The sequence below is a fragment of the Rhinoderma darwinii genome, chromosome 3 (assembly GCF_050947455.1).
Source record: "Rhinoderma darwinii isolate aRhiDar2 chromosome 3, aRhiDar2.hap1, whole genome shotgun sequence".
Lineage (NCBI taxonomy): Eukaryota > Metazoa > Chordata > Amphibia > Anura > Rhinodermatidae > Rhinoderma > Rhinoderma darwinii.
The window spans coordinates 69,571,635-69,593,386 of NC_134689.1; the positions used below are offsets into that span (position 1 = coordinate 69,571,635).

Genomic DNA, 21,752 nt, shown 5'->3' on the forward strand with positions numbered 1-21,752 from the left:
TAAAGAGGTTCTGTCACCACATTATAAGTGCCCTATCTTGTACATAATGTGATTGGCGCTGTAATGTAGATTACAGCAGTGTTTTTTATTTTAACTATATTAGCTTAATGCTAATGACTTTCTTAATGAACAACTAGGCGTGTTTTATCGTAATCTCGTTTTAAATTACAATTTACAGCGTAAACTCGCAAGATTATGCTTGCCTTTGTGTAAATCGCACACAAACGTTACCGAAGTGTCAGGATTCTGAATAGACATCACATCCTGGCTGGTAGTGATGTCTATTCATGTCAGGACACTTCAGTAACGTTAATATGTGAGTAAGTGACTGCACATAGTGATCTAGCTAGATCACTATGTGCTGTGAAAATGAATGGAGAGAAGTGTATGACGCTGATTGGCCAGCGTCATACACTTCTCTCCACAATACCCACTTGGTCAAAATGTAAACCACACCCAGTTGTCCATTAGGAAAGTCATTAGCATAAAGCTCAAATAGGTCATAACTCCGTGAAAATGATTCTTTTTCTAAATAAAAAGCACTTCTGTTCTCTACATTACAGCGCCGATCACATTATGTTCAAGATAGGGCACTTATAATGTGGTGACAGATCCTCTTGAATCTAAAGTTACAGAATCTTAAGTCACACGTAAGACACTGCAAACTTGAAACCAAAGCACACTCCCAAGCTCCAAAACTCGCTTTAGCTGCTTGTTTTAACGTTTTTTTGACACTTAGCTGCTCTTTCCAGTAAGGTCTCTGGCTGCAAACCAACTAACAAGCTCAGAGCACCTGTATCTATCTTGAAATTATGCTCTTTCACTAGAATTGGCACCATTCAAGGTACAGTCAGCTCTGATCAAGCAGGAAGCAAACTGTTAGTCATAACTCAAACTGTTTTCTATTCCAAGTGACCTCTTCAGTGTAAGTAAATAATATAAAAAAGGATCATTACGCATGTAAAAAATCTTTTGCATTTCATAGTTCAAACAGTATATATTTAAAAATTTCAGTTAGTGATATGTCTAAAATTGGCAAATTATGCAGCTATGAGATTAGTTCTATACTATTTGTATATTTGATTGTTACCTTCTTGTTTTACATGTACGGTATTACATTTTTTTTGTGCCCAAACACACTTAGCTTTAGGCCAGGTTTACACATCCTGCACCAAAATTATGCTTTAAAGTACAGTACAATGTAAATGAATGGTGTATTTACACACCTCATTCACCTGCGTTAAAAAAAAAAATGCACATTTTTATTTCTTAAATTTTTAAAATATGTTTCATACCAGGCAAAGCCAATAAGACCAATCTATCATATCAGTGTGTGCAAATACTGTAGTTTATTAAGTTATGAATTCATAATTTTTTATGAACTGTATAAAATACTCACCTCCATGAGGAAAGAATTGTGAATAGATTTGCTTAAATGTATCTTCATTAACAACTCCACTAGGACATTCCTATATAAATGTAAAAAATAAATATATAAATATAAAGGTAATACGATACATATTTAATTAATATGCAATAAAGAATATAGAAAGTATACAAATACAAATGTTCCTTGCCTAGTGCAAATCCTCACCTTTTGAATATAACCTAATACATTCGTAGCAAACAATAGTATAAAAACCACATATATTTCAAGGCACCACAGGTGTAATGATGCATGCAGGTGAGGCCTGTCCTCCGACATTAATAATCATGGAGCACAGATATAATAATCATGGAGTACACTGATATAATATTCACAATTCAGCAGTGATTTAGATTGCCTGTTTTCCAATAAAGTAAAAATTCACATAGACGTTGCTTGAGGGGAACAAGCATTCAACACCTGATGAAAGGCAAATATATTTCCATTAAAGGTTATTTTTCATGTAATTCTAAGAATGTTATGTACATGCTGAAATGCCCATATAAGAAAGTTTACATTGGACGCACAACATGGCTTATTAGGCTGTGTCTTAATGAGCATCGGTCAGCGATTAGGACATTTGAACAAGAAATGAAGGATAAAGTGAGAGATAATAAGAAGGAGGTAATGAAAGAAAATGTTTGGTGGACAACGGTAACCAGACATTTTTTTTCAAATTGGCCACAAGATCTTTGATCGATCTGAGATGGCTTATATTAGAAGAAGTTGAAGGAATTGATGAACAGATAAGAACACGGTGGCTTCAAAGGGAGGTATATTGGATTTTTATATCAGACTCTTTGAGTTCTAAAGGGTTAAATGAGAACTGCAGTTTCAATGAGTATTTATAGTTTCTTGTCTTAGAAATCACACAGTAACATGCAATTACAATGCATGTTTATAAGCAGCAAGCTATTGTTCCTAGGGATTCACTTACCTTTCCAGAGAGGTTGGGTTTTATACTTTGTTTTGCAAAGCTGTTTTTAATGGACATGATTGTAATGTCTTCTGTGCGGATAGGTATATAATCGGGTGTTATTGAGTACCACGCATGCTTGAGAAAGGAGGTGGTCCCCCAAAACTTTGCTTGTAGCGTGTTTAAAGGGGTTTTCCAGGCAGTAAAAATTGATGGCCTATCCTCAGGACCCCAGTCCCAGGACCCCGCCGATCAGCTGTTTTGAATTGGGTGAGGTGCTTACAGCAAATTGTTGACACACATGTAGCAGTGAGTCACAGGTATTGCAGCCTTCTTCTCCCATTGAAGTGAATGGGAGAAAAGGCTGCAATACCTGTGAATTGTCGCTATATCGTGATGATTCACAGTGTCGATGTACGAGCGCTGCACCCCCTTCAAAACAGCTGATCGGCGGGGGTCCCGGGTGTGGGACCCCAACCCATCAACTATTTATGGCCTATCCTAAGGATAGGCTATCAATTTTCACTGGCTGGATAACCCCTTTAACACTTTTTCCCCTCCAGCAACGTTTCTCCATGTGAATATATACTTTACTGGAAAACAGGCACTCTAAACCACTCCTGGGACTATCACATCCTAGGGTGAATATTTATATCTGTGTCATATTTTGTACTAGATTGATAAAGGAAAACGTTTTTTTACTTGCAAAAAGATTGTGCATTTTGTTTGTTCCATGACTATAACCTAATACAGCCTGCTCTGCGGTGTACAACCTCTTCAATCTCCCTGCTGGTATCTTTAACACTGTTGCTACTGGAAAAGTAGGGAGAGCAGAGTAGCAGAGCAGAGAGAGCAGGCTCTCAGTAAGGCAGATAGATGATGGCGGCCCTGAGCCGACATCAGCCAGGAGCTGTGTGCTGTCAGCATCTATGTTAGAAATAGCACTACAGCCGGCTATGTACAGGAGCTGCACAGACTCAACAGCAACACAATGGTAAGACATTTTTAATGAAAACATCATTTAGTCATAAAGTTGCTTAAAGGGGTTATCCCAAACCAGGGCCGCCATTAGGAATTTCAGGGCCCCATACAGCTAAATTTTCTGAGCCCCCCTACCGTGGCACCGCCTGTTAATGGTACTCCGTCCAGCACTATATCATGCTACCCAGGACCACCATCAGGGGGGGTATTAGGGGTATTGATGTGAGAGGCCCGGCCAAACCTAATTGAAAGGGGGGCCCGGCAACTGCCACGACTTGCCTTTGGTAGAAAAAAAACGGGCCCCTGCAAAAGAAATAAAACCTATACCGGATTTTTAGCAAGAATAAATCTTGTTAAAAAGTCCCTGCGCCTTATAATCCGCAGTCAAGGGACTCGGCAACGCCTGGCCCCATAACCGCTTCATTACTTAACCCCTTCCCGACCCATGACGTGCCGGCACATCATGGAGTGTGGGGGGGATGATGTATGAAGCGGGCTCATGCACTGAGCCCGCTCCATACACTGCAGGTGTCAGCTTCTGATACGCTGCTCAAACGGCCAGGAACAACAATTTCGCTGTTTCTGGCAGTTTAATGCGGTTGTGCCATAAAACACATGTATCCCCTATCCACAGGATAGGGGATACATGTGTGATCGATAAGGAGAAAGGGGACCGAAAGTTACCAGGAGCAGCGGCGTACGAACTCTCACCGGCAGGGGTGTCGGGAGTCGGACCAATCAGATATTAATGGCCTGTCCTGAGGATAGGCCATCAATTGCTTATAAACGGAGAGTTCAATGTGACCAGGTTACCAGCGGTCACATTGAAAGTAGGTCACTGACTAGTAACCCTGGTCACATAGCTAATGCAGGGACTCTGAATTTGCTTTTTTCTGGTGCATGGGACCTCCATATTATTATTAATAACTATTAATATTTCTGGCACATCTCTAGGTACCGTCCCAGTTCATTGACGTCTAGTTTCTATTGCGGCGCAGGGGGAGAAGACAGAAAACTGCTGGAGGTGAGTGTAAGTACTCTATTTTTCATATTAATAACTTTATTATTTTTTGTTTTGCAGGTTCCGCTGGACCTTTTGGACCATGTTGTAGATTCAGTGGACTACTGCAATGATCTATGTTTTATTTTTTTTTAAATAAAATGTTTTTTATTTCAATAAAAACACATTTTCTTATGTCTCTGTGCATTTTTTAATAATTTATTAGCCTGTAATAATCAGGGGAATAATAGGGGGTTAGTGCTAGCCTTTTTACTGGCTAACACTAAGCCCCGCCTTAGTAATGGACGTGGACGTCATCCTACAGACAACTACCATTACTAAAGAGCTAATAAAGTATTAAAAAAACGCATATAAAGACATAAGAAGTTTGTTTTTTTAAATAAATCCCCCCCCCCCACAATTGTTAACCCCTTCCCACTCCTGGATGTAATATTGGGTCATGAAACCTGTATCGTTCACGCTCCATGACCTAATAGTACGTCACGGGAGTAACGGCAATTTCGTCCGTCTTCCCGACACATACAGGAGCTGTGACAGCTGCTGTCTTGTACAGCGGTTGCCGCAGCTACTATAGCGGGACCGATCGCTGTGTCCCCGCTGATTAACACCTTAAAAGCCGCGTTCAATAGTGATCGCGGCTTTTTAAGGGTTAAACCACCATCGACGGCCCGCTACATAATAGCGGGCGGTGATGGTTGCTATGGCAACCGCACGCCTAACAATGGCGTCTGGCTATGCCATCTACGGAAGCCTAGTGGGCCCTGACAAAGTCAGGACCCACTATGCTTGCTGTCAGTGAGTAGCTGACAGCCCTAATACACTGCACTACGCATGTAGTGCAGTGTATTAGAATTGCAATCAGGGCCTCCTACCCTCGACTCCCCTAGTGGGACAAAAGTAATATAGTAAAATAAAAGTAAAAAAAAGTTGTGTCAAAATAAGAAAATAAAAGTTTTAATAGTAATAAAAGTATAAATCCCCCTTTTTCCCTTATCAGTCCTTTATTATTAATAAAAATATATAAATAAACAAATAAACTATATATAATTGGTATCACTGCGTCTGTAACGGCCTGAACTACAAAATTATTTTGATATTTATCCCGCGCGGTGAACGCCATAAAAGAAAATATTAATATACCATACCAGAATCACAATTGTTTGGTCACTTCACCTCCCAAAAAAATGGAATAAAAAGAGATCAAAAAGTTGCATGTACCTAAAAATAGTTCTGATCGAAAACTACAGTTTGTTACAAAAAAAGTCCTCGGCTTTCTTGATAGAAAAATAAAAAAAATTATGGCTCTTAGAATAAGGTAACATAAAAAGTTAATGATTTTTTACAAAAATTATTTTATTGTGCAAACGCCATAAAACATAAAAAAAACTATACACATATGGATTCGTCGTAATCGTATCGCCCCGCAGAATAAAGTGAATATGTCATTTATAGCGTACGGTGAATGCTGTAAAAAAAATTGAATAAAAAAAGAATAGTAGAATTGCTGTTTTTTAGTCACCACGCCTCTTAAAAATAGAATTAAAACTGATCAAAAAGTTGCATGCACCCCATGAAAACTACAATGAATTCCTCAAGGGGTCTAGTTTCCAAATTTTTTTGGGGGTTTCCACTGTTTTGGCACCACAAGTCGACTTCAAACCGGACATAAATAGGAGGCCTCTAAATCCTCAAGGTGCTCCTTTGCTTCTGAGGCCGGTGCTTCAGTCCATTACCACACTAGGGCCACATGTGGGATATTTCTCAGCACTGCAGAATCTGCGCAATAAATATTGAGTTGCGTTTCTCTGGTAAAACCTTCTGTTTTACAGAAAAAAATGGAATAAAAAGGATTTTCTGACAAAAAAAATAAATATGTAAATTTCACCTCTACTTTGCTCTAAATTCCTGTGAAACACCTAAAGTGTTAATAAACTTTCTATATGCTGTTGTGAATACTTTGTGGTGTCTAGTTTCTAAAATTGGGTGTTTGATAGGGGTTTCGAATATATAGGCCCCTCAAAGCAACTTGAGCAGTGCCAACCCCGAGATGACCCCAGTTTTGATCGTTTGTATAAACGGAGACCCCTATTAGACCATTTCAGTGCCCGGTTTTCCCAAGCATACACCCCTGAGATGTGTACTTCTATTGATGAGTCCTTGGTACATTTTAAAGGGAGGCTTCAATTCCGCCAGTACCTGCCGAGTAAGAGGGCAAGGTATGGCGTGAAGATGTATAAGCTGTGTGAGAGTGTGTCAGGGTATATCTACAAATTTAGGATATATGAAGGAAAGGACACCAGTATTCAGCCCCCAGAATGCCCCCCTTAAAATGTATGTGGGATTTGGTGCACCCACTGCTGGACCAGGTTTACCACCTCTACCTGGATAATTTTTATACCAGTGTCCCACTCTTCAACTGCCTCACTTCTGGAAGTACTGCGGCATGCGGCATTGCTAGAAGAAATCTGAGAGGCCTCCCTAAGACACTGCTCGGGCAAACACTTAGAAGGGGTGAGAGCAGGGAACATTCTAGCAGCAACATATTGTGTATCAAGTATGAAACAAGAGAGATGCCGGGAAAAATAGGAAGAATCCTCCAGCTCACACTGATGCAGATTCACACCGCTTGTTGGCACACGGTATTGATTCAAGAGAAAAACAGATGTTGGATCCAGCGCTGAAGCAATAGTTAAAAAGGAAGCTTCTTCCAAGTTTTATTTCATAATTAGATTTAAAATCGACAAGGAATGTTCCCAGTACAAATAGTGGTTGAGGATATAGGCGGTGCCTACGCATTTCAGACGCCAACTGTGTCCTTATTCATGGCTTATTCTAAACAAATGACATACAGGGCTGGGTTTTATATCCGGTCACACGTGTGAAAATAGATTGCAAAGGAATTTGTATGCTGGAAAGTGGTGTACAGAAAGGACGGCGTAACTTAGGAAGATCCAAAAGTAAGTATTTTGTTTATGTATTCATATTATTTTTATGCTTCTTTAGGAAGTTAACAAACCGAACAATACCCCAATTGGTACTTGTGGTCCTAGTGACTAATTTTAACAAAACCAGAAAAAAGAACAAGTCACGACCAGGTATTTGAAAAAATACAAACAGTCTTTATTAAAGTCAATTAGACACACACAAAAAAACAACATATAACAGTTATACATAATAAAATACCATAGACCCTCGAACAGAAACGGAATCCGAACATGAAAGCAGAGTGGCCCCCCAGATGTACAAATTGTCCAATACCTCCTATAAACGGCTAAAATGCATACATATATATTACTGAGCAGGTGCTAGGCATGGTACGCCCTGCACAGATGGACACATAAGTGCAGTATAAAAAGTATATGTAAAGTGCAGTCCTAAGTATACATAACATGCAAGGCAATATAATATACCTACACCTACGTAACAGGAGATGAAAATAGGAGACCAGGACCGGGAGAGGGGACCTCTGCTTAACCCGACGAGCGTTTCGCTGGTGCTTCCTAACGTGCTTCTCTCCTATGTATTTTATGTTCCAACCAGGTTGTTTTGGTCTCATTAGAAGAGAAGAAAGAAGAAGAAAGCAGCTGCCAAGAGAAGGGGCTTTTCGTGCAACTACTCTGCACCCGTCCTTGAAGATGTCTCCCAACATGTCATCCTCCATCAAAATCGGTAAGTATTTGTTAATAATCCTTTTTATTTCAGTAAATTGACTACTTTGTTGGAGGACTAAAGTTGGTTTGTAGGAGTACGATTTTTTGGATGGATTAGTTTGAAAAAGTAGGGCATCCCTAGATTTATTTGAGGTGATGCTATTTGTTCTTTTTAAAGTCCAGTCCGGGTATCCTCTATTGTGCAGCCTATCACAGATTTGCTGTTGTTCCTGTTTGTAATGTGTAACAGAACTGCAATTTCGTTTGGCACTGTACATCTCCCCGACTGCGATAGATGTAATGGTCTGTTTGGAATGATTGCTCCTGGCATGTAAAATTGGATTACCGGTTAATGGTTTACAAAAAGTTTCCCTTCTACTGCTTTTAATTCTAGGTCCAGGAAAACCATATTTCTTTTATCACATGAATGAGTAAATTTAAGGTTATATGTGTTGGAATTGAGATACTTAACAAATGTAGGTATGGCAGATGCATCTCCATCCCATATAAACACGAGGTTGTCTATGTATCTGCCATACCAATGTACATTGTTCCCGAAGGGATTATTTGTTGAAAAAATAAACATTTCTTCCCACCATGCCATCACTAGATTCGCTAAGGAGAGAGAAAATGTTGCTCCCATAGAGACACTCTTTAGTTGTAAATAAAATTTGCCATCGAACTGAAAGTAATTGTGTGACATTAAGAGCATCAAGACATCCAAAATGTATTTTGTAGTTCCTGGCTGTAGACACTGTGTGTGGCCAGATGATGTTTAAGAGCTCTATACGCTATATGATGTGGGATACTTGTGTACAAGGATATAACATCACAAGTTAACCATAAGTCATTTTTGGACCATATTTTGTTGTGAAGTGAACGTAGGACATCACGTGTGTCCCTTAGGAAACCTGGAGTTCTCTGAGCAAGGAGCTGTATAAGGAAATCAAGCCATTCGGATAATTTTTCCAGGAGGGACCCAATCCCTAACACAATCAGTCGCATTGGTGGGGGATTAATATTTTTATGGGTTTTGGGAAGGGCGTGCATGATGGGTATAATGGGGTATTCTACATTAATGTAGTCTGACTGTCTTTGTGTAAGCAAGCCTCCTCTTAATCCTTCATTTATAAAAAAAATTATGTCGGGCTGAAATTTTTGGGTGAGATTGTGTTCTAACCATTTGTATATATCTTGGTCTGACAGTAATTCCTTAATTTGCAATCAGTTTTATTCATTATTGTAATGGTGCCCCCTTTGTCTGACATCTTGATAATGTCCTAATTATGCTTGAGGGATTTGACTGCTATCTTTAATCTGATGGAAAGGTTCGAATCATATTTGTACCCTTTCAGACTATCTGATAGATGTTGTAAGTCTCTTTCGATGGCCATTTTGAAGCGATCCATTGACTCTGTCCTTGATGTAATAGGATAGAATTTTGGGTTGGTTGTTGTAAAGTTACTGGAAATATTAGTAGGTTGGTTTGGAGCTTCCGTATTGAGATTCTCCAGGCAAATTACTGTTCTCTGTTCTTGAAATGATAGAGTATTACCGCCCCAATCGGTCATATTAGGGTGTTCATCCTGTAGTTATCTGCAATAATATCTGTCGTGGAATATTCTTCCTTTTGGTTGTCCGGTTTTTGATCCATTGAATCATACGTGAAAAAATGTCTCCTCACTGTTAGGTTGCGCATAAATTTATTAATATCAAGTAAAGTGTTGAATGGATCGAAATTCTGACTAGGGGCAAAGCTGAGACCCAGGGAAAGTATTTATGTTTGTGCTGGAGTGAGGGTAATTGATGAAAGGTTAATGACGTTTAGATTGGATGTTGATTTTTGCGGGTTTGGAGGCGACGACTTTGTTCTTGATCCATATGGTCTATGTTTCCTACCGCCCCTCCTAACCCATTTTTTGATACATAATTAGTGTTTTCCGATTTATGATTGTACTTTTGTCGTGTTCTCAAACCTTCACTGTCAGATCCTTAATTTCCTCCATCGATCAAGTCTGGTTCCGTGGAACTGAAAATGACTCTATTTGGACTTTCTCATTGTTTTCTCTGGTATGTGCGATGTTTTAAAATGGGTTTGATTTTATTGCGACTTTTGACCTGTTTATTCCAATCGTATACTTCGTTATTGGCGTAATCACGTAAATCCCCTTGAAATTTGTTTCCTTTAACTTCTGCTAAGGATTTGTCCAATTTATCTATATATTGGGAAGTACGTGTTTCAAGCGATGAAAAATTAGGTGAGCTGGAGAAAGCATTTAATTGGATTTTAATTTTAGAAATATCAGTTTCCAACTCTGTTAATTTTAATTCCTCTTGTTTTGTAATAAGTCCCATCAGTTTCAGTAAGCAATCTGATAGGATTTGATTCCATTCTTTGTTTAATTCATCGGAATAGTTGAAAGTGGGAATCTTTCTAATGCGTAATCCTCTACGAATTATCTGTTTAGTAATGTATTTCCTGAGGGTTGTTAAGTCCCACCAAATTTTAGCCTCATGTGCCATTGATTTTTCCAGTTCATGTGTAATGACGGGGTAGGGAGACAGACAGGTGAGCCCTAATCTACCCACCACTCAGTCCCTGCCTACTTGCACGGCCAGTCCTAGGCGACGGCGTACAACTGGGCGACGGTCCCTACGATCAATATGTGCACGACAGACAAACAGACAAGGGTACACAGAAGCTAAGGGAAATGGGGCAGTTGCCCACGGCAACACCGTGAGCAACAAGAGTAGTGAACGAGCCGAGTCAAACAAGGAGTGTACAAGGTACCAAACGTAGAGCAGGAGCGTAGTCAGTAAAGCCAGGGTCAATATAAAGCAGAGGTCAATAGTAATAGCAGGAACAGCAGAGCCAGGAAACCAGACAGAATCACAGGCAAAGGACAAGCAGCAAATGAAGGTTTAAATAGACCGAGGGCAGGAGCTAGAACCGTCTGGCCAGGCTGTGATAGGTTCTCCCACTGATTAACCATGGGCGTCAACACAGAAGCTGTGTCTGGCAGATCATTTACAGTACCCCCCTTTTATTGGGGAACGAATGATGGGACCTCCTGAGCAATACCCCAGCGTGAACATCCCGGGCGGGTACCCAAGTCCTCTCCTCAGGCCCGTATTCTCTCCAATGGACCAGGTACTGGAGGGAGCCTTGGACCATCCTGCTGTCCATAATCTTGGCCACCTCGAATTCTACCCCTTCAGGGGTGAGAACAGGGACCAGAGGTTTCCTTGAGGTAGCCAAAGATGGGGAGCAGCATTTCAGGAGGGAGGCATGAAACACGTTGTGTATTTGAAAAGACGGGGGTAACTCCAGCCGGAAGAAGACAGGGTTAAGGACCTCAACGCACTTGTACAGCCATATATACCAGGGAGCAAATTTCTTGGACGGAACTTTAAGGCGCAAATTTTTTGAAGACCGCCACACCAGATCCTTGACCACAAACAAGGGGTTAGCAGAACGTCTTCTATCTGCCTGAGTCTTTAGTATGCTCTGGGACACCTCTAGGTTCTCCAACTCCTCAGCCTACCAGCCTGAGTGGTAGCAGATCGAGTCACTCTGTCAGACCTAGGAAAAGATGCAGACTGATTAACCACGGGCGTCGACACAGAAGCTGTGTCTGGCAGATCCTTTACATCATGGAACAAATCCTGCAATGCATAGTTGCTTTCTCTCCAATTATCTGTACTGCCAAATACCCTTGCGGATATTTTGGCCCGGGTATGTTGTACCTCATGTGTCATAGTTCAGACGTGTATTTTTGTAGAAACAATTTGTCTACCGTGAAGAAGTAATAATTAAAAGCAGTGATCTAAATCAACCATGTGAATTAGGCAAAATGCGAGATTGAATGTCTTCTCTGTAACGTGTCATCAATTATTCGCATTGACCCCCAGTGTACTGGTTAATATAACTTGTTTGTATATACAGTATATCATTAGCATGGAGATTGCCTTAGTTTTTATACAAAAAATGAGCACGTGAGTATATGGCCGATTTGAAATAGGGAAAAATAGGACGAATCCTCCAGCTAAACTTGATGCAGATTCACACCGCTTGTAGCGCTCGGATCCCTGTGTCGGCACACGGTATCGATACAAGAGAAAAACAGACGTTGGATTCAGCGCTGAAACAATAGTTAAAAAGGAAGCTTCTTCCAAGTTTTATTCAATAATTAGATTTAAAATCGACAAGGAATGTTCCCAGTACAAAGGGTGGTTGAGGATATAGGCGGTGTCTACGCATTTCAGACGCCAACTGCATCCTTATTCATGGCTTATTCTAAACAAATGACATACAGGGCTGGGTTTTATATCCGGTCACACATGTGAAAATAGATTGCGGTCCAGAGAAAGCAACTTTCTGGAACGCAACAAAGGAATTTGTATGTTGGAAAGCGTTGTACAGAAAGGATAGCGTAACTTTGGAAGATCCAAAAGTAAGTATTTTGTTTATGTATTCATAGTATTTTTATGATTCTTTAGGAAGTTCTAACAATGTTTTAATTGTGGCAATGTTGTTTGACCGGTTATAAACCCTATTGGCCATTGAAAAAATCGTATGACAGGATGTAAACAGAGTGGCTAAAAACAAGTCTATGACAATACATATATAATATATTACTGGTTTAAAAGTGAAAAGAAAGAATTCAATACTGGAGAGAATAATTTAAAAAACTCTAAGTTATATGAGTGGTACGATGACTAGAATGTATATCTTGGAGTACGATAAGGATGACATTATATATGTTGCTTAATTGCGTGTCATTTATCTTCCATATTGGAATAAATATTTTCATGTAAGGGTGAATTGTTGATATATTTATTTAGATGAGAGTTAATAACCGTTCTGGCTAATTTTGGATTAATCCTTGCTAATGGACAGTGTTTGATTAGGGACAAATAAGGTTACGTGTCTAATAGTGGAACATAAGTTATTTTTTTAGGTTGAGGCCCCTTGGGACTCTTGTTTTGAGTCTGTATATCCAATACGCTTCTCTCCTATGTATTTTATGTTTAATGTCTCCTCCTCGTTTAGGGGCATGGATTTTTTCTATTGCATAGCATTTGAATGTATTGGTTGATCAATTATGATGAGAGAAGCCCTTGTATTGACAACAATACATGGCCACACCAGTACCCATGTACCTGTACGTGGTACCAGTACAGAGACCCCCAAACCAGACTGCATCCTGGACTACAATAGGTACATGGGAGGGGTAGACTTGTCAGATCAAGTCCTGAAGAACTACAGTGCCATGCGGTGTGGTATAAGAAGCTGGCCGTTCACATCATACAGATGGCATTGTACAATGTGTACGTGCTACGTCGATGTGCAGGCCAGACGGGAACTTTCCTGGAATTTCAAGAGGTGGTTATTAAGAACCTAATCTTTAGGGACCAAGAAGGGGGGGGGCACCCAGTACTTCTGGAAGTGAGGCCACACGCATCTTACCAGGGCAACACTTTCCAGGAGAAGTTCCCCAAACTGACAAGAAGGGAAAAAAGTCAAAAGAGGTGCAAAGTATACTATAAGATGGGGATAAGGAAGGACACAATATATCAATGTGACACGTGTCCTGAAAAACCAGGGCTCTGTATGAAAGTTTATCATACATCCCTTGATTTTTAATCTACCCCAGTTTTACTTACCCTTATGCACTCCGGACAGCTTATCCCCCCTCATCTTTCCCTTCTGAGCCCTGCTGCGTGCCCAGGCAGCTGTTAACAGCCACATACCGGGAGAACTCACATTACAGTTTATGGGGTGTATGCCTCTGGTCAAAATGCTCACTACACCTCTAGATTAAAGACTTAAGGGGTGTAGTTTTTACAACGGGGTCAATTCTCAGGGTTTTCAACTGTACTGGTACCTCAGGGCAGGGGCGTAGCTAGAAGGGCAGGCAGGGCATGTGCTCCGGGCGCAACTTAGAGGGGGGCGCCAGCGCCACCCCCTCCTGCACTATAATTGTACCTGTGTCTACAGGGCACAGGTACAATTAGAAGCAATGAATGGCCGGCTAGGTTCCATGCCCGGCCATTCAGCTCTTTTCTATGAGTGAAGTGGTATCGCGCTTCCGTCGTTGAAAGGCGCTGACTGACAGGGAAAGTCATTCTGCCCAGCCAATCAGCACCTTTCATAGACGCTTCGTTCAACCCCAGGAGAGCGGTTCTCCATTGCTGCCGGCTGGCATGGGAACGGGATTAAGGTGAGTTTGAATAGTTTGTTATTTTATTGTAATAAAAAAGTGTGTGGCTTTATCTACAGGGGGGGCTTTATCTACTGTATAAGGGGGAGTTTATCTAAGGGGGTGGCTTTATCTACAGGCGGCTTTATCTACAGGGGGGCTTTATCTATGGGGGGCTTTATCTACATGGGGGCTTTATCTACGGGGGTGGCTTTATGTACAGGGGGTTTTATCCACAGTTGGTCTTTATTTATGGGGGGCTTTATCTACGGGGGTGGCTTTATCTACAGGGGGCTTTATCTACAAGGGGGGCTTTATCTACAGGGGGGATTTATCTACAGGGGGCTTTATCTACAGGGGGGGCTTTATCTATAAGGGGGGCTTTATCTACAGGGGTGGCTTTATCTACAGGGGGCTTTATCTACAGGGGGCTTTATCTACGGGGGTGGCTTTATGTACAGGGGGTTTTATCTACAGGGGGCTTTATTTATGGGGGCTTTATCCACGGTGGTGGCTTTATCTACAGGGGGCTTTATCTACAAGGGGGGCTTTATCTACAGGGGGGATTTATCTACAGGTGGCTTTATCTACGGGGGGCTCTATCTACAGGGGGCTATATACAGGGGTGGGTTATCTATGGAGCACTATATACAGGGGTGGGCTATATCTACAGGGGGGCTATATACAGGGGTAGGCTATCTGTGGAGAACTATATACAGGGGGGGACTATATGTGGAGCACTATATACAGAGGAGGACTATATGTGGAGCACCACATACAGGGCTGGGCTATATCTACAGGGGGCTATATACAAGGGTTGGTTATTTATGGTGCACTATACAGGGGTAGGCTATCTGTGGAGAACTATAGACAGGGGTGAACTATATGTGGAGCACTATATACAGAGGAGGACTATATGTGGAGCACTATTGTAATGATAGGGGTAGGGAAACGGACAAGTGAGCCCTAATCTACCCGCCACTCTGTCCCTGCCTACTTGCAACGACCCGCCCTAGGCGACGGGGTCCAACTGGGCGGCGGTCCCTACGCTCAGTAAGTGCACGAGACAAACAGACAAGGGTACACAAAGCTAAGGGAAGAAGGGCAGTTGCCCACGGCAACACCGTGAGCAACAAGAGAGGTGAACGAGCCGAGTCAAACCAGGAGTGTACGAGGTACCAAACGCAGAGCAGAAGAGTAGTCAGTAAGCCAGGGTCAGTATGGCAGAAAAGAGACACAAAACACGGCGCCACATAGTGTAGATTACCAAAGGTAAGAGGATGTAAAATCCCGAAGTCCAATTAGGTGCTCACCTAGAATCAAAGGACAACGAACGATGGAGAGAAATGCTGCTGCTGCTGCCAGGACTCGGTGCCGGTGATCCACGGAAGACCGCAAAAGTAATGCTGATATACAGAAAAAAATTGAGTCTCCATCAGGCTATGAAGATGCCGGTGCGGCATTGAAACGCGTAGCCCTGTTTCTAATAAATCACTTTTACTTGACACATCGCTTGCTTATTGCTTCCCCGTGCAGCAGCGCCTTGGAGACTCAATTTTTTTCTGTATATCAGGGTCAGTATGGAGCAGGATCAAATAGTCCGGAGCTGTAGCTGGGCCAGGAAACCACACGAGAAGAATCACAAGCACTGGAGGAACAGAAAAGGCAGGTATAAATAGACAGAGGGCGGGAGCTAGCTGAGTCTGGCCAGGCTGCGATAGGCTCTCCCACTCCTAAGCCTGCCAGCCTGAGTGGTGGAAGCTGGAGTCAGTCTCAGAGACATAGACTCAGGTGCCGACTGATTACCTATGGGCGTTAACCCCGCTGTGCCTGGCAGATCCTTTACAGTACCCCCCCTTTTATGAGGGGCCACCGGATCCTTTCTAAGTGGACCTGGTTTATTGGGGAAACTAAGGTGGAACTTCTTGACCAATACCCCAGCGTGAACATCCCGGGCGGGTACCCAAGTCCTCTCCTCAGGCCCGTATCCTCTCCAATGGACCAGGTACTGGAGGGAGCCTTGGACCATCTTGCTGTCCACAATCTTGGCCACATAGAATTCCACCCCCTCAGGGGTGTGAACGGGAACAGGAGTTCTCCTCGAGGGAGCCAAGGACGGGGAACAGCGTTTAAGGAGGGAGGCATGAAACACGTTGTGTATTCGAAAAGATGGGGGCAACTCCAGTCGGAAGGAGACAGGATTGAGGACTTCAATGACCTTATACGGCCCAATAAACCGGTGAGCAAATTTCTTGGACGGGACCTTAAGGCGCAAGTTCCTAGACGATAACCACACCAGATCCCCGACCATAAACAAGGGGTTAGCAGAACGTTTTTTATCAGCCTGAGTTTTTTGTACGCTCTGGGACGCCTCTAGGTTCTTATGAACCTGGGCCCAGACTGTGCACAGTTCCCGACGAACGACCTCTACCTCGGGATTGTTGGAACTACCAGGTGAAACGGAGGAGAACCGTGGATTAAACCCAAAATTACAGAAAAAGGGGGAGACCCCTGACGAGTTACTGACCCGGTTATTGAGGGAAAATTCGGCGAGGGGAATGAATGAGACCCAATCATATTCACAGTCAGAGATAAAACACCTTAAATATTGTTCTAGAGATTGATTAGTCCTCTCAGTTTGGCCATTAGTTTCAGGATGGAAGGCAGAGGAGAAGGACAGATCAATCTCCAACTTTTTACAGGAGGCTCTCCAAAACAATGAAACAAATTGTACCCCTCTGTCCGAAACAATATTGACAGGGACCCCATGGAGACGCAGGATGTGTTTGACAAACAAGGTAGCTAACGTCTTGACATTGGGTAGTTTCTTGAGGGGCACAAAGTGGCACATCTTACTGAAGCGGTCTACTACAACCCACACCACCGACTTGCCTTGAGATGGAGGCAAATCGGTGATAAAATCCATGGAGATATGGGTCCAAGGTCTCTGGGGAATGGGCAAAGAACGTAGTAAGCCCGCTGGTCGGGACCTGGGAGTCTTGGACCTACCACAAACCTCACAAGCGGCGACGTAGGCCTTAACGTCTTTAGGCAACCCAGGCCACCAATAGTTTCTGGCAATGAGGTGTTTGGTACCCAGGACGCCTGGATGACCAGATAGTGCGGAGTCATGGTTTTCCCTAAGTACCCTTAGCCGGAATTGCAGGGGAACAAACAGCTTGTCCTCAGGAAGGTTCCCGGGAGCTGAACCTTGATCAGCCACGATTTCTGAGACTAAATCAGAATCAATAGAAGAAATGATTATACCAGTAGGAAGAATACAATCAGGATGTTCCTCCGAAGGGGGGCTGGCCATGAAGCTACGCGACAGTGCATCGGCCTTAATATTTTTAGGCCCAGCCCTATAGGTAACCAAAAAGTTGAATCTGGTAAAAAATAGCGCCCATCGAGCTTGTCTCGGGTTTAACCTCCGGGCAGATTCTAGGAAAACCAGATTCTTGTGGTCGGTAAGGACCGTTACCTGATGCCTAGCCCCCTCCAGGAGGTGGCGCCACTTTTCAAATGCCCATTCAATGGCTAAGAGTTCGCGGTTGCCAATATCATAGTTACTCTCAGTGGGCGAAAACTTCCTGGAGAAGTAGGCACAGGGACGGAGATGGGTGAGGGACCTGGTACCCTGGGACAAGACAGCCCCCACTCCCACCTCGGATGCGTCAACTTCCATGATAAATGGCTCCATTTGGTTGGGCTGAACCAGCACCGGGCCGAGATAAAGCACTTCTTAAGGACCTCAAAAGCCTGGACAGCCTCAGGAGGCCTGTGGAGGAGATCAGCACCTTTGCGAGTGAGGTCCGTAAGAAGCTTAGCGATGACCGAGAAGTTAGCAATAAATCTCCTGTAATAATTAGCGAACCCCAAGAAACACTGTAACGCCTTCAGGGAGGCAGGTTGGACCCATTCCGACACAGCCTGGACCTTGGCGGGGTCCATGCAGAATTCATTAGGAGTGAGGATTTGACCCAAAAATGGTATCTCCTGTACCCCAAACACACATTTTTCGGTTTTCGCAAACAGTTTGTTTTTCCGAAGGACCTGGAGCACCTTCCTGACATGCTAAATGTGGGAGGACAGGTCCTTGGAAATTACCAGTATGTCATCAAGGTACACTACAAGAAAAAACCCCAGGTAATCCCTTAAAATTTCATTTATGAAATTCTGGAAGACCGCAGGAGCATTACACAACCCAAAGGGCATGACGAGGTATTCGAAATGACCTTCGGGCGTGTTAAACGCAGTCTTCCACTCATCCCCCTCTTTGATGCGAATAAGGTTATACGCCCCCCGTAAATCCCCCTTTTTCCCTTATCAGTCCTTTATTATTAATAAAAATATATAAATAAACAAATAAACTATATATAATTGGTATCACTGCGTCTGTAACGGCCTGAACTACAAAATTATTTTGATATTTATCCCGCGCGGTGAACGCCATAAAAGAAAATATTAATATACCATACCAGAATCACAATTGTTTGGTCACTTCACCTCCCAAAAAAATGGAATAAAAAGAGATCAAAAAGTTGCATGTACCTAAAAATAGTTCTGATCGAAAACTACAGTTTGTTACAAAAAAAGTCCTCGGCTTTCTTGATAGAAAAATAAAAAAAATTATGGCTCTTAGAATAAGGTAACATAAAAAGTTAATGATTTTTTACAAAAATTATTTTATTGTGCAAACGCCATAAAACATAAAAAAAACTATACACATATGGATTCGTCGTAATCGTATCGCCCCGCAGAATAAAGTGAATATGTCATTTATAGCGTACGGTGAATGCTGTAAAAAAAATTGAATAAAAAAAGAATAGTAGAATTGCTGTTTTTTAGTCACCACGCCTCTTAAAAATAGAATTAAAACTGATCAAAAAGTTGCATGCACCCCATGAAAACTACAATGAATTCCTCAAGGGGTCTAGTTTCCAAATTTTTTTGGGGGTTTCCACTGTTTTGGCACCACAAGTCGACTTCAAACCGGACATAAATAGGAGGCCTCTAAATCCTCAAGGTGCTCCTTTGCTTCTGAGGCCGGTGCTTCAGTCCATTACCACACTAGGGCCACATGTGGGATATTTCTCAGCACTGCAGAATCTGCGCAATAAATATTGAGTTGCGTTTCTCTGGTAAAACCTTCTGTTTTACAGAAAAAAATGGAATAAAAAGGATTTTCTGACAAAAAAAATAAATATGTAAATTTCACCTCTACTTTGCTCTAAATTCCTGTGAAACACCTAAAGTGTTAATAAACTTTCTATATGCTGTTGTGAATACTTTGTGGTGTCTAGTTTCTAAAATTGGGTGTTTGATAGGGGTTTCGAATATATAGGCCCCTCAAAGCAACTTGAGCAGTGCCAACCCCGAGATGACCCCAGTTTTGATCGTTTGTATAAACGGAGACCCCTATTAGACCATTTCAGTGCCCGGTTTTCCCAAGCATACACCCCTGAGATGTGTACTTCTATTGATGAGTCCTTGGTACATTTTAAAGGGAGGCTTCAATTCCGCCAGTACCTGCCGAGTAAGAGGGCAAGGTATGGCGTGAAGATGTATAAGCTGTGTGAGAGTGTGTCAGGGTATATCTACAAATTTAGGATATATGAAGGAAAGGACACCAGTATTCAGCCCCCAGAATGCCCCCCTTAAAATGTATGTGGGATTTGGTGCACCCACTGCTGGACCAGGTTTACCACCTCTACCTGGATAATTTTTATACCAGTGTCCCACTCTTCAACTGCCTCACTTCTGGAAGTACTGCGGCATGCGGCATTGCTAGAAGAAATCTGAGAGGCCTCCCTAAGACACTGCTCGGGCAAACACTTAGAAGGGGTGAGAGCAGGGAACATTCTAGCAGCAACATATTGTGTATCAAGTATGAAACAAGAGAGATGCCGGGAAAAATAGGAAGAATCCTCCAGCTCACACTGATGCAGATTCACACCGCTTGTTGGCACACGGTATTGATTCAAGAGAAAAACAGATGTTGGATCCAGCGCTGAAGCAATAGTTAAAAAGGAAGCTTCTTCCAAGTTTTATTTCATAATTAGATTTAAAATCGACAAGGAATGTTCCCAGTACAAATAGTGGTTGAGGATATAGGCGGTGCCTACGCATTTCAGACGCCAACTGTGTCCTTATTCATGGCTTATTCTAAACAAATGACATACAGGGCTGGGTTTTATATCCGGTCACACGTGTGAAAATAGATTGCAAAGGAATTTGTATGCTGGAAAGTGGTGTACAGAAAGGACGGCGTAACTTAGGAAGATCCAAAAGTAAGTATTTTGTTTATGTATTCATATTATTTTTATGCTTCTTTAGGAAGTTAACAAACCGAACAATACCCCAATTGGTACTTGTGGTCCTAGTGACTAATTTTAACAAAACCAGAAAAAAGAACAAGTCACGACCAGGTATTTGAAAAAATACAAACAGTCTTTATTAAAGTCAATTAGACACACACAAAAAAACAACATATAACAGTTATACATAATAAAATACCATAGACCCTCGAACAGAAACGGAATCCGAACATGAAAGCAGAGTGGCCCCCCAGATGTACAAATTGTCCAATACCTCCTATAAACGGCTAAAATGCATACATATATATTACTGAGCAGGTGCTAGGCATGGTACGCCCTGCACAGATGGACACATAAGTGCAGTATAAAAAGTATATGTAAAGTGCAGTCCTAAGTATACATAACATGCAAGGCAATATAATATACCTACACCTACGTAACAGGAGATGAAAATAGGAGACCAGGACCGGGAGAGGGGACCTCTGCTTAACCCGACGAGCGTTTCGCTGGTGCTTCCTAACGTGCTTCTCTCCTATGTATTTTATGTTCCAACCAGGTTGTTTTCGTCTCATTAGAAGAGAAGAAAGAAGAAGAAAGCAGCTGCCAAGAGAAGGGGCTTTTCGTGCAACTACTCTGCACCCGTCCTTGAAGATGTCTCCCAACATGTCATCCTCCATCAAAATCGGTAAGTATTTGTTAATAATCCTTTTTATTTCAGTAAATTGACTACTTTGTTGGAGGACTAAAGTTGGTTTGTAGGAGTACGATTTTTTGGATGGATTAGTTTGAAAAAGTAGGGCATCCCTAGATTTATTTGAGGTGATGCTATTTGTTCTTTTTAAAGTCCAGTCCGGGTATCCTCTATTGTGCAGCCTATCACAGATTTGCTGTTGTTCCTGTTTGTAATGTGTAACAGAACTGCAATTTCGTTTGGCACTGTACATCTCCCCGACTGCGATAGATGTAATGGTCTGTTTGGAATGATTGCTCCTGGCATGTAAAATTGGATTACCGGTTAATGGTTTACAAAAAGTTTCCCTTCTACTGCTTTTAATTCTAGGTCCAGGAAAACCATATTTCTTTTATCACATGAATGAGTAAATTTAAGGTTATATGTGTTGGAATTGAGATACTTAACAAATGTAGGTATGGCAGATGCATCTCCATCCCATATAAACACGAGGTTGTCTATGTATCTGCCATACCAATGTACATTGTTCCCGAAGGGATTATTTGTT

General features: G+C 42.1%; 1 protein-coding gene across 11 annotated transcripts in view; it reads right to left on the reverse strand.

Annotated features, from left to right (window-relative positions):
• Nucleotides 1-21,752, reverse strand: part of KCNIP1 (potassium voltage-gated channel interacting protein 1) — a 1,275,893-nt gene that overhangs the window by 921,510 nt on the left and 332,631 nt on the right. For all 11 annotated transcript variants that reach the window (XM_075856391.1, XM_075856388.1, XM_075856387.1 and 8 more), the window contains one exon: nt 1,400-1,469. In XM_075856391.1, the coding sequence (XP_075712506.1) occupies nt 1,400-1,469 (70 nt within the window). The remainder of the gene's footprint in view (nt 1-1,399; nt 1,470-21,752) is intronic.